The following is a 14,383-nucleotide window of genomic DNA, read 5'->3' as shown; positions in this document are numbered from 1 at the left end:
AGAAAACCCGTGCACAGCAACCAAGACCCAGTGCAGCCAAAAATAATAAGTAAATAAATAAAATTAATGAATGTTTAAAAGAATTACATTTCTCTGGGGAGGGTAAGAGGGAGGCTCAAAACAGAGAGGATATATGTATACTTATAGCTGATTCCTATTGTGCAGCAGAAACTAATACAACATTGTCAAACAATTACATGCCCATTAAAAAATCCATTTAAAAAGTAAATGAAATTAAAATAAGAAATTATATTTCTCTAAAATCCTCCAATTGTGAGTACAAGTACATTACTTATTCACTCCGTGGGCATTCTGATGCGTTCATTAGGCTGAAACTTTTGCATACTATCGTTTGTGGTAATCTCTAAAAATTAGAATTTGAAACTTTAGAATTGCAAAACCGACATAATCCAAGGTTATATCACTTCATATCTATTTAATTACAACAGTGCCTGCCATTTTTCTGCCCTGGATATTACTAGATAACTGTGGTTTCTGAAACACCATTTCCCACATTGCTATTCAAAATTCTAAGTATTTGTTTATTATCTTGGTGCCTTCAGCCTAACCCACAGATCTCTTTAGCCCACTCTGCTCATTCTCAGGCCCAGCCAACTTTCTGAAAATACAGTGATAATTTTCTTTCACTTTGTCATTCTCTTAAAACTATTATCTATAAAGTGGTCATGTAATTTGTCATCCTAGCTAGGAAAGCTTCATGAAGTGAGGCTCTACTAATAATTAAGACAGAGACTTCTCTGGTGGTCCAGTGGTTGAGACTCTGTGCTTCCAATGCAGGGGTATGGATTCGATCCCTGGCCAGAGAACTAAGGTCCCATATGCCACATGGTGTGGCTTAAAAAATAAATAAGCCAAAGAAAAATAAGGTAAACCATGAAGTATGGTTGCCCTTTATCTTTGTACTCTGTAACTGTTTTCTACGGGATTAATGTATAATCGCATTGTCTATTTAGCTAAAATGTAAACTCTTTAACAGAAGGGATTGTTTGTGTTTCATTTATATTCCCCTTAAGACTCTATTCACTAACAGGAAAAATTAGGTGTCAGAACCCCAACAATTTATCTTACAATTTGGAGCTGGTGTTTATACTTAAGGACTTCCCAGGTGGCTCAGTGGTAAAGAATTTGCCTGCCAATTCAGGAGAGACAGGTTTGATCCCTGGGGTGGGATAATCCCCTGGAGAAGAAAATGGCAACCCACTCCAGTATTCATGCCTGGGAAATTCCATGGACAAAAGAGCCTAGCATGCAATAGTCCATGGGGTCGCAAAAGAGTCGGACATGACTTACCAACACACACACACACACACATTTATACTTAAAGACACTAGAAATTAAAACTATTGATTGAAGACCAAAAATTAGTTTCATCAACTCTTATTTGATGCCCATGGCATAATTTATTTCCCCTTCCCATACATAAACTTGGATAAAGTTTGCTTAAATCAGTGAAAACTGAATCTGTAGTAACAGTTTTGAGAAGCTAAAAATTTAATATTAAGAAACATTTATTTAGCTGTATATACCAGTCATTGTAGTATGCTGCTCTGCATTTTACACGTGAGGACCAAGACTCAAAGATGTTAATCCATTTAAACACTAAATGCAGGCACAATGACAGAACTGCATGGTCCCTGAACCTCAGCTTTCTGCCTGAAAAAGAGGAACCCCCAAAGAAAGGGAAAGCTCATGGAGACTCTAGAGAGGGGGCAGCTCTGGAAAGTGATTCCACTGAATACCTTAGGCATGAATCTTATCCTAATCAGCATATCAAAGACTCTGAGAACTAAACTGGCAGATAGATCACTGCCCAGGTCCCAAACTAGCCTCTGGGTGATACATACAAGGGACACATAAAATTACACAACGGCAAAGGATTTGGAAAATGAATCGAGACCGAAACCACAACCCACGGAAGGTGTGTTAAAATATGCAGCACTGAGACAGGAATGGGGAGGGCACAACCTTTAAAAGAATGACAGCCATTGAAGAGCCAATATAGACTAGTAAGAGCCAAGGTGGGGCCAAGATGGCGGATGCCTGACTTCCACTAGACCTTGAGCCTCAGTATATGCTCACTGTCATACATCAGCAGGTCTTCCCAGGTGGTGCTAATGGTAAAGAGCCTGCTTGCCAATGCAGGACACAAGAGATGCTGGTTTGATCCCTGGGTCAGGAAGATCTCTTGGAGAAGGAAATGGCAACGCACTCCAATATTCTTGCCTGGAAAATACCATGGACAGAGGAGCCTGGTGGGCTACAGTCCACAGGGTCCCAAAGAGTTGGACACAACTGAGCAACTGATCGACTGAGCACACACACACGCACAATACATCAGTGAGCTAAATGACTTGCTCAGAGACACCATGACAGTTCCAAGGCTGGCCATAAAGGGCCGAAAAGTGGACAGTGGCCCAATTCCTGGAAACCCCTGCCCCTTCCCCAAAACAGTTGGAATAATCCTATCACTCATTACCCTAATAAAAACTGACAACCTCCCACCTTCTGAGATGGCCCGTTTTCTGTCTGTGGAGTGTCTCCCTGAATAAACCTTTCATTCTACGATGACTGGCTCTTGAGTCCTTTCCCTCATGAAGCCAAGAACCCACGTTTAGCAGCCATTGTTGGGACTTGCCTGAGACGTGGCAAGTGACCATTCTCTCGTGCCCCACTTTCTTTCCTGTAACAGCATGAATTAACCGGATTGACTGCCTACTAAAACAAAAATATCAATGCTCTCCATAAGAGCTAAATAACGTGTCATAATAGTCAAGAATCTGGGATATAATCCAAAATTACATGGTAGGGGTTTCCGTGGCCCAGGGATTGGGAGTCCACCTTGCAATGCAGGAGACACCAGTTCAAGCCCTGGTCTGGGATCCAGTGTGCCACAACTACTGAGCCTGCGCTCTGTAGCCTTCGAGCCACAACTACTGAGCCCATATGCAGCAACTGCTGAGCCCCATGCGCTCTGGCGCTCATGCTCTGAACCAAGAGAAGCCGCAACAATGAGAAGTCCGCACACCACAAGAAGGGTAGCCCCCGTTTGCAGCAACTAAAGAAAGCCCATGCATAACAATGAAGACCCAGCACAGCCAAAAATCAATGATTTTTTAAAAATCACGTGGTATACAAAGAACCAGGAAAAATCTCAATTCACATGCAAAAATCAACAGATGCCAATACTTAAATGACAAAGAATCATATCTGACACTTTAAAGCAAAATTACACAAATGCTCTTGCAAGCAATTATGAACACTCTTGATGTGAATGGAAAAAAAAGAAAATCTCAAAAAAAAGAGGATACAAAGAAGAACAGAAAGGGTAGGGAGTCCCTGGAGAAAGAAAACCAGGCCTGGTTTTCTCGACAGAAGAGACGCAGTTTTGGCCCAAGCCATTGTGTAATCTAAGCCTGGCTGCAATGCGTGCCCTTGAACAGGTGTCAGTAACTAATGACATTTAAGGAAGTAAGGGACTACAGGAGCAATAGAAAAGCAGTCAAGATACAATAGTTCAGTGATGAAAGTGTCCTAGTTCCTCCCCAAGGGGCGTATATAACTACCTGATACATACCCTCTGATACACTCCTTTCCGTGTCCCCCATTTCTTGTTTGTAGGAAACAGGGTTCATTCAGCCTCCTGACCTTCCCTGAGTTCCGCAGATTTAAACAGGTGCTTATTATCAGGGAAGGGAGGGGAAGCAGAAACAAAGGAGGAACAGTCAAGAAGTAATAGTGCAGCTGCGGGGCAGGGTCGTGGCTCCTCCTCAAGGCATATAACAATGTCCTTTGAGTTCTTCAGTAGGAATGAGGCCCCACCCGGGGTGGAGAATGGTATCTTAAGGCTGAGCACCAGATTCCTGGAACCTTCTACCTCACCACTGACCAATCAGAAGAAAGTCTGCACAGGGGAAGATAAGGAAGACACGTATCCCTCCTCCTCAAATGAGTCTCCCTTTGAAAACATTCATGGTCAAGCAGAATCTTTGGAGTTGGCTTTTCGACACTAGACAGCCTTCTCCCAGGTTGCTGACATCCTGAATAAATCAACTTTTCCTTTCCAACGAACACTCATCTCTTGAGTATGTTTTCAAGCAGCAAGCAGCAGAACACTTGGCTATCTCGGTTCTGGCGGCCATGGAGCTGACGGAGAAGACTCGGTAGCCAGTGCAGCGGGTGTTCATGGGCTGGCAGGCAGCAGGGCAGGCTTGGGGGGCTTGGAAAGCAGAGGACACGGAGAGCAGCGGCCCTCAGCAGCAGCTTCTTGGCCATCGTCTGGCCCAGCGGCACAGTACAGCCGGCCACATGGGGCTCCACCCGTCAGTGGTTTTCATGGAGGCGGCCATGAGGCCTGGCTAGCAAAGGCTTCGAGAAAACCCGCACCGAGGGAAAAGGTGCCAGGACCCTCACCCTCCTTGTTCCAAAGGTCACTAAGCATCTGGCGCAGGAAGAGCTTGCAGCAACCTGTGCCGCAACCACTTCAAAGGTCCGTATAGTCAAAGCTATGGTTTTTCCAGTAGCTATTATGGATGTGAGTTGGACCATAACAAAGGGTACACACTGAAGAAATGATGCTTTTGAACTTCAGTGCTTGAGAAGACTCTTTAGAGTCCCTTGGACAGCAAGGAGCTCAAACGAGTCAATCCTAAAGTAAATCAGTCCTCAATATTCATAGGAAAGACATGGTGAAGCGTCAATACTTTGGCCTGATGAGAAGAATGGACTCATTGGAAAAGGCCCTGATGATGGGGAAGATGAAGGGCAGGAGAAGGGGACACGAGGATGAGATGGTTGGATGGCATCACCGACTCAATGGACGTGAGTTTGAGCAAAGTCCAGGAGATACCAAAGGACAGGGAAGCCTGGCATGCTGCAGTCCACGGGGTCACAAAGAATTGGACGCAACTTAGTGACTGAACAACAAAGGAGAAATTTAGGTGACAATCTGGGACTTCCAATTGGTATCTTAAGTGTAGGCAGCACTACGAGACTGAGACTACGAGATCCTTGTGGGATCAGATGGACACTGTCACAATAAATTGTAGGACACCCAGTTGGTATCTGCAGAATATTGGAGCATTTCTTGGTATAGGAAAACGCACACATCTGGCACCTTCAGTAAAGGAAGAAATTGTGTTTGTTTTCCTTTCAGCGGACATGGTTAAGTAGTAGTTGTTGTTTAGCCTCTAAGTCATGTCCGACTCTTGTGAAGTCACAGACTGCAGCCTGCTGGCTCCTCTGTCCATGGGATTTCTGAGACAAGAATATTGGAGTGGGTTGTCATTTCCTTCTCCACTGGATCTTCCCGACCCAGGAGTCAGACTCTCGTCTCCTGCATTACAAGAACCACCTGGGAAGACCCAGTTAAGTAGTAGCATAGTTAAATAACATAGCCGGGGTAGAATACTAAAGAATGAGGAGGCTCTGTGATGTCCTGATATGGAAAAATCTTCAAGATATATATTAAGAGAAAAAATACATGTAAAGCTGTAGGTCTTTGTGTAGACTTGTCGGCTACCCTGAGGACGAAAGTGAGGGTGTATTCATTATGTACCCATTTTATACATTATGAAGTTCCCATCATGCATTACACTTCTGATCTATATGTGATAAGCAAATAAAATTTAATAAAAATAGAAACATTAAAACATTATTTGCAATTGCATGACATCTTTACCTCCTTAAAGAACAGGCCTAAAAACAGCCCTAGGAACACATACCAAAAAAAAAAAGTTAATTTTACCTTTCAGTTATGTATCTCAAACCAAAAATGTTTACCGTATTAGATAGCTACTAGTATGGTATGAAACTGGACTCTATTATACTAAAAATATAATCTAGGAAAAATTCTGACATTTTTACATTAAAAAGTTGATCTGAAAAATAAAGATGAAAAAAATCTTTCACAAAAAAGTGAGTCCAAAAGTGTTTGCTACTTGCTGTCATTATCTTGGAAAGATCTGAAAAACAAACTGTAGTCTTGAAAAAAGAAATTGAAAGTGTTAGTCGCTCAGTCACGTCCACCTCTTTGCAACCCCATCGACTGTAGCTTGTCAGGCTCCTCTGTCTACGGGATTCTCCAGGCAAGAACACTGGAGTGGGTTGCCGTTTCCTTCTCCAGGGGATCTTCCCAACCCAGGGATCGAACCTGGGTCTCCTGTGTTGCAGGCAGACTCTTTACTGTCTGAGCCACCAGAATCTATCTCTAGTCTTGAAAAACTAGCCAAAATTAATGTTTCACCTGGAGCACTTGTTCTCAATTAATCCTCTTACAACTAGTATGCTTCCAAGTGCACAGTTCCTAGCCTACTGTTGGTACATAGCCAATGTTGAATGCATGAGTTAACTCTTCAATGTCTCATTTAGAGTCCTATTCTAAAGTCATACATTTTAAAAAGTTCTCTCTGTAAAGCAACTCATCACACCAAAACGACATACTCTTAGTATTTCAGTATTAGTTCCTTTTAGTTTTTTCAAATAATACAGTTTTATTCACTTTCAATTGCTACATAATATTTCATCAAATTCTTACAAACCATAACTTATAAACCATAACTGACCTAATCATATTCTTATTGTTGTCTATTTAGCCTGAGTTGATGTACTCTCCGTTAAAATTAAAGAGTGCAAAAATGAACATTACATACATTTTAAGTTGTTATTCTAAAGCTTGATCATGGCATAACACAAAGTTAATATATATCATTAAAACAAACCAATAACAATAATTCAGCAACATCAGTAACAGTTCACTGATTTATTAGATGAACAAACATATCCATATAATCAATGAAAACTGTACGATATATAAAATAATTTAACAAATGTTGGGAATTAGCAGCACCATCCATTAATGAAATAGCAAGAAAAACTTCACATATTTTATGCAAACACAAGAAGAGGATATAACTATTTTAAGACTTATTAATGCCACTGAATGTCTGGGATGATTGAAAAGGGCATCTCCTTAGGCAAACATACCTCCTTCTACTTCAAAGATCTGGTGAGCAAATATGATGGTTAATGTTTTAGAAAAAATGCTACTGAATGAAATAAGAGATACTGCATAGTATTTTAATTAGGACAAGGAGACTAACACCCAGCTACTTTTGCATGGCTCAACACTTCGGCTTCTATGAAAAATTTAGTTCTGGATTATGAAATTAGAAATAAAAAATAATTTAAAAAAGACACTAGCTGTCTCTAAGAAACATTAAGTGGGACACAGGTCACTATGAAAATACATCACTTTTCCAGTTTGCTTAATAATTTACTTTAAAAAGTTGTGTAGTTTTCATCACAAGTGACATACAAATTTCTCAATAAGCATTTTTAAAAGTTTTAATGTATTTCTAAAATCTAATAGATTCCTTTTTTTTTTAAACCTTTAGCCCTGTTGATACATTTACTGTGTATCAGAGTAACCGACTGAGTTTGTGTGAAGGATACAAATTTACACACATTTTACAGCAACTTACACCCTAACATCTACAAAATTCACATTTATAATACAAGCAAGTACAAGGCCAGGCTAAAATTGTTGAATTCCAAAAAGTCAAACTCATACTATTTTTATTTTGTCCCCTTAAAAAAGTTCAACTTCGGCACCAAATTCAAAAAAGCCCTCTTAAGAAGTTTGGAAAAAATTTCCAGACATATTTCAGCAAACACAAACAGTTTTTCTGTGCTGGTGAAGTAAAGGATTTCCCATTTTCTTCTGGCCCCTGAGTCTGCGTCGCATGCTAAGTTTAACAGCGTTCTTGCGCTGGGAGGCTGTGGGGAGGCTTGCAGGCTGAGCACCGCTACTACGGCTTAAACCATTCCGCCTGTGCTTCTTCATTAGAGGGCCAGAGTTGGATTCTTCTAATGTCCTTTTGAAGTTTGCCGGAGGGGTTCTTTCAACATCTTGGGCTTTCATTTGACCTGGGCTCGGTATCTTCACATTTTTTTGGTCCGTGATGGTGTTTGTTGAATTGGTAGGCACCAGGCCAACGGACAGGCTATTATTCAAAGAATCGTGTATCCTTAAAGTCAGGGCTTTAGTGCAATTTTCTTCTAGTGGCTCTGGATCTTTTGAGGATATGACTGCAGCCTGGACATTCCCTCGAGCTATCTCAGGTGGGACTTCTAAATAATTCTCTGAGAAGGCATTACTACGGATAAGGGCAGGTATATGGTCCTTGGAGTTCAGCCTTGGCCATGGGTCCTCCTCCAGGGGCTGAAAAACAGGAAGGTAAGACCAAGTGAGAAATAATTTATCCCAGGATTCAGCTCAACCATTGAGGAAATGAAAGGGTTTCATTAGAATAAATGACAAAACTGTTTACTTGGGGGGTTTATTTCCTACTTTCTATATTTAATTTCTGAATATTTAGTAGTGTGGAAAACGTAAAGTGCGACATTAAAGCAATTCTGTCACAATGGAAATTCAGACTGCTGCTTTGCACCCATCTCCTGAACACTAGATGCTGTTCTGGGATTTGAGAAAATAGGATATATGGGACTGTGCTAAGTATGGCTAGGGCAACTTGCAAAAATACAAACGAAAGTCATATGGAACTTGCAGGTTGTTTCTTAAAAGCTTCACAGGGAGGCACAGCTGTGCACTACTTTAGGTGCAGTGCCCCGAAGCTAAATGTTTTCGGAATATCCTCCCATCTCCAGACAAGAGATGGGAGGACATTCTTCCCATCAAATAAAAATCTTCCACTATTTTAATATCTTATAAAATCACTATTTTAATAACTTTCTCAAGGACAAATTTTAAGCATCAATACTTCCTCTTCCCCAAATGTGTATCATTTCCCTCAATCTTTCCTCTTTCAGCCAAATCAAATTTATTAAAATATTTTCCAAAAAGCCTAAGTAAATCCTTTTGTATTTAGAATGGTAAATAAAGATATATTACTAGTCACCTTCTGATATAAAATCCCCTAGGAATAAACACCTTTTGAAAAAGTGCTTTATAAAAAAGCATATTTATAAAAGTAATGTTTCCTTTAATGTTTCTAGAATTAAGAAGAAAAAGGGAAACTGTAGGAATCGAAAAGCATTTCAATTTAACCGTAAACATGAACACGTTTTCCTAAGAAAAATAAACCGACTTTAGGTCCACTGCAGGCTAGAGAGGAGAAACTCTGACGTTCCTAACGTAGTACTGCCCCAATAGAATACTGCCATGCTTTTTAAAATGCTTTTATTGATTTGTTTATTTGGCTGTGCTGTGTCTCAGTTGCAGCGTGCAGAATGGTTGTGACATGCAAAGTCTTAGCTGCAGCATGTGGGATTTAGTCTCCTGACCAGGGATTGAACCCAGGTCCCCACCACTGGGAACCTGAAGTCTTAGCCACTGGACCATCAGGAAAGACCCTTAAGAAAGAAAAAAAAAAAAAAAACTAAGTATATTTCTTTCTTTCTGAGGTCACTGGTCCATCTATTTATTTTACATTGCATGGTTTATGGAAAGCCCAATTCTTATCTGTTTTAACACTGACTAGATGTTGGGCAGCAGTCTTATTTCGAAGTACCGGTGTTGAGAATGGATAACAGAACAGTCTCTATTCTAGAACATTCACATGTGGCTTTCAGCAATATCAATGACAACCTGTCTGTGAATTTATCCCCTCTGCATTAGGTTGATTCCAATGTCTACCCTGATCACAAGCATGTACTGACTGATCACAGAAAACTATACCTCACCATAAGTAATTGTTGACTAAAGGTTCATCTTGCTTTAATAGAGAAAAAGGATTTGCAACAAGACCAGGCAGCAGATAAATTCTGTAGACAGAAGACTTCCTACTACCAAACAAGCACATTACTAATTTAGGGACAAGAAAAAAAGATACTAATTAGGCCACTTATAGGAATAGAACATAACTGCTCTAGCTTGTACAAAGAGGTTTAGACATTAGATGGAATTTCTTTACAAAAGGAAAATAATGGGATGATTTTAGAGTTAACACAATTTATTGTAATTTCTGTTGTGCTGTGTTCTTTTAAACTCACAAACTATTATTCTGATACCACAGGTGCACTGGCTTTTCTTCCCCTACTTATTCCTTTAACTTTTCCATTTCCTTCTCTTTTTATTGGCATTCTGTGGAAATATACTGCATCTGTTTGCGCAGCCAACCGCTTAGACTTCTGAGACTCATCTCAGATTAATTACCACCTGTATGCTAAGCCTTCTTATGTGTTCATAAAACACATGATATTGAGAGCTTACATCCTAAAAATTCACACTTGCAAAGTTTCACTTCAGAGATCCACTTTGAGAGCTCCATATATTTACAATCCAACAGTAAACAGCTAATTACAAATTGTGCCTAGAATGCAACTAAGTGCTAATCCTCTGAAAGAACTCTCTTCCTCATTCCTCCTTCCTAGAGCTCTTGGCTTACTTAAAAAACAGCTAAAATTAATTTTGCCCTAAAGAAAGATGGAGAAAGAAAGGTGTGCCATAGTAATATATCACTTAAACAGAAGTATTTCTAGTATTTTTGTCCCAAAACAAAGATTTGAGTACCGATTTAGCTAACAATTCAAACAGAAGTTTGCATGTATGTAGACAGGTAACCTAGTCTCAAGTGCCTAATCTAAATATGGGTAAGTCTTAAAAACCATTCAAAATCAACCAAAATGTCATTATATTTATCTAGATGCCACTAAACACAGGATTATTATTGTAACAATGAAATAAATCAGAGATACTTATGAGTAGCCATGGTTAACTAAGATAAAAGAAACAAAACAAAACACAATCTCTTGAGCAGAAATCTGTCTTTATTTACTTGTTAGGCCAGAGCCTATAATAGTGATTATTCTGAATGGCTCTAAATATTTTTTCATATTTAGGTGTGGCTAAATGGTTAACAAATAACCATGCCTACACAGAAGTTAGTCCATACATAAATCTCCTAATCTTTACTTTAGTATAATTATTAGATCATTATTTTTCAAAATTGTAAAACATGTTTTAAAGGGCTTCCCTGGTGGTCTAGTGGTTAAGAGCCTGCCTGCCAATGCAGGGGACAGGGTTCCATCCTGGGTCTGGTAAGATTCCACATGCTGCAAGGCAACTAAGTCCATAGCCAAAACTACTGAAGCCCACGTGCCTAGAGCCTGCGCTCTGCACCAAGAGAAGCCACCACGATGAGAAGCCCACGCACTACAACGAAGAGTAGCAGCAGTTCCTGCTCGCTGCAACTAGAGAAAGCCTGCACAGCAACAAAGACCCAGGACAGCCGAAAGTAAATCTTTAAAAAATGTTCTAAACTTATTCCTTGGTGTAATTTCTGTACAATTTTACTAATGCCAATCCATACATTAACATTAAGAATGTCCTGTTACAGTATCTTCTCTCCCCCCATTCTTACCTCCATCCTATGGCACCTCTACACTACCTACAATTCCGTTACAAATACGAACACTTTAGGGAACACAAAAGTAATGAATACTTTCAAATACAGAAACTGGTGAATTCTGAAATGAACATAAGCTCCTTCACAACACTCAAAAGAGAATGAAGAGACTTTAAAAGATCTCAACCTGCATTATTATTCAAGAGTTTTCAAAGAAAAGAAAGTTTCCACAAGAAATTCTTTTAGGAAAATAAGCATAAAATATTAATTTGTCAATTTCTAAATGAAGAGTCCATGTAAGGAAAATTAAGTTGCCATGTATATGTGAAGTAAAAATAGGAAATTAATAATGGAAAACTTCCAAGTACTCTATATAGGATCACAATACCCAAAATTAAATAAATTCTTTGTACTGTGTAGCTTTGATCATCTTAAAAAACTGTCCCAATACATGACATAAAATTCCACTGTGTTTCCCATTTTCATGGTCATTCTTCTGAAAGCACGTTCTCAGAAGGCCAGGTATATCACAGTGGTTATCAATATTACTAATTATTAGTAGAAGATTGGAAAAAAGTAGGAAAAAATTGGGATGAAATCAGAAAAAAGGGAAATACTATAGCATTTAAACTTATTTCTGAGCACATCTTAAATTCATTCAATATTAATATGGGTAAGAAATAGGAATGATGTTTCTAACTCATGTTAATAGACAACCAATTCTAAAGGCTGATATCCTAAGGTCCAGTTCAGCCTTGATTCTATATCTTATTCAAATTGCTTAATATCTCGGTCTTATTATCTATAAAATGGAATTAATTATCTGCACTATTTAGCTTCCAGGGTTATGAGGTTCAAATGAAATGCCACATATGAAAGTGCATCACAAGCTTTTAATTTAAATGCTTACAAATGTGCATAATATTAGAAGGGAATCAGTATGTTCCAAATATTAATACTGTTAATAGTCTTCAGGGGCTACATCTAGTCACTGTCTATTAGGTGTTCTACGGAGATCCAGCATGCACTTTAGTACCTCTGGGTACTAAATAAGAAGCACTAAATAAGTACTGATAAGAAGTCACACAACAAAATCCAAAATCCTATTTTATAAAGAATCTGAAAACTGTTTTCATATAATACTAATCAAAGAAATTCCATCTATTACAACTTAAATACTAGAGAACTGTATACCTTGACTGGTGGTGTGGAACACGGAGAAGGAGTCATCACGCAGGTTTCTTGACTGTTATAGGAAGGGCTATCAGTCAGGTTCAGATAGAGCTCGTCTTCACTGGTGAAATGTCCCTGACTGTCCACTCCTGGAGAGATGCAGATTACTATGGCACTAGTATTATCTGCTCGAAGCATTCGCTGCCTCCAGCGGCCCAGTGCTCGATTCACAAGCATTTTGGCACAAGACTGTCCATGCTCACCCTGTATTTAAAACAACAGAAAAGAAGATAACTCAGACTCCGTTACCACTATGGTTGTATCAAATTAAATCAAATTAATAATGTTCAACAAGGCCTACATAAATAATTAAAATTTCAAACCTTATCCACAATTCCTATAACTATGTTAAGACAGCATTGCTCTAAATTAAAAAATCAATCAATAAAACAAAGCCTTATCCTGTGGTTAAATTTCATCTGTATTTTTATCTTTTGGGGAGCAAGAAACTTGGTCTCCATTGTAACCTTAATTAAGAAAAGTTATACAGTTATACAGAAATTATCTAAAAGGGGGAAGTAAACATCAAGATATTACAGATAAACAACTATATGCCAATAAAAATTAATTTTAAGAAGTATTACAATAAATAATTCACAAATGAAATAATCATACATGGCAAAAAAAAAAAAAAAAAAACCCACACTGCAAATGGGCCAATTTCCTAAAATAAGAGATTGTGCAAATCAAAGACAACCCCAACATAAAAAAATGTCAAAGGACATGAACAAACTATAGAGACAAAGAAATATAAATGGTTCTTAGCTATATATACATACATATATATATGTATACTGTTGCCGTTCAGTTGCTCAGACATGTCCAACTCTTTGCAACCGCACGGACTGCAGCACACCAAGCTTTCATTTCCTTCACTATCTCCTGGAGTTTGCTCAAACTCATGTCCACTGAGGTGATGATGCCATCCAACTACCTCATCTTCTGTCAGTCCCTTCTCCTCTTGCCCTCAATCTTTCCCAGCATCAGGGTCTTTTCCAATGAGTCAGTCATTCGCATCAGGTGGCCAAGAACTTCAGCTTCAGCATCAAAGTCCTTCCACTGAATATTGAGCGTTGATTTTCTTTAGGATTGACTGGTTTGATCTCTGTGCTGTCCAAGGGACTCTCCAGAGTCTTCTCCAGCACCACAGTTTGAAAGCATTTATTCTTCGGCGCTCAGTCTTCTTTATGGTCCAACACTCACATCCATACGTGACTAGTGGAAAACCCATAGCTTTGACTATATGGACCTTTCTTGTCAAAGTGATGTCTCTGCTTTTTAATACACTGTCTAGGTAAGTCATAACTTTTCTTCCAAGGAGCAAGTATCTTTTAATTTCATGGCTGCAGTCACAGTCTGCAGTGATTTTGGAGCCAAAGAAAATAAAATCTGTCACTGTTTCCATTTTTTCCCCATTTATTTGCCAGAAAGCAGTAGAACCAGATGCCACGATCTTAGTTTCTTGAATGTTGAGTTTTAAGCCACCTTTTCCCTCTCCTCTTTTCACCTTCACCAAGAAGCTCTTTAGCTCCTCTTCACTTTCTGCCATTAGGGTGAAAGCATATCTGAGGTTATTGGTATTTCTCCTGGCAATCTTAATTCCAGCTTGTGATTCATCCAGTCCAGCGTTTCACATGATGCACTCTGCATATAAGTTAAATAAGCAGGGTGACAATATACAACCTTGACGTACTCCTTGCCCAATTTTGAACCAGTCTGTTGTTCCATGTCCATTTCGAACTACTGCTTCTTGACCTGCATATAGG

At 39.1% G+C, this 14,383-nt stretch overlaps 1 protein-coding gene across 2 annotated transcripts in view; it reads right to left on the bottom strand.

Annotated features, from left to right (window-relative positions):
• Positions 1–5,624: 5,624 nt before the first annotated feature.
• Positions 5,625–14,383, bottom strand: part of PPM1D (protein phosphatase, Mg2+/Mn2+ dependent 1D) — a 62,116-nt gene continuing 53,357 nt past the window's right edge. For both annotated transcript variants that reach the window (XM_055577398.1, XM_055577397.1), the window contains exons 5-6: positions 12,579–12,821; positions 5,625–8,239 (exon numbers count right to left, since the gene is read on the bottom strand). In XM_055577398.1, coding sequence (XP_055433373.1) covers positions 7,682–8,239; positions 12,579–12,821 — 801 coding nt within the window. In that variant the 3' untranslated portion in view covers positions 5,625–7,681. The remainder of the gene's footprint in view (positions 8,240–12,578; positions 12,822–14,383) is intronic.

This window comes from Bubalus kerabau, chromosome 4, assembly GCF_029407905.1.
Source record: "Bubalus kerabau isolate K-KA32 ecotype Philippines breed swamp buffalo chromosome 4, PCC_UOA_SB_1v2, whole genome shotgun sequence".
Lineage (NCBI taxonomy): Eukaryota > Metazoa > Chordata > Mammalia > Artiodactyla > Bovidae > Bubalus > Bubalus kerabau.
This window is presented reverse-complemented; position numbering and strand designations above follow the sequence as displayed.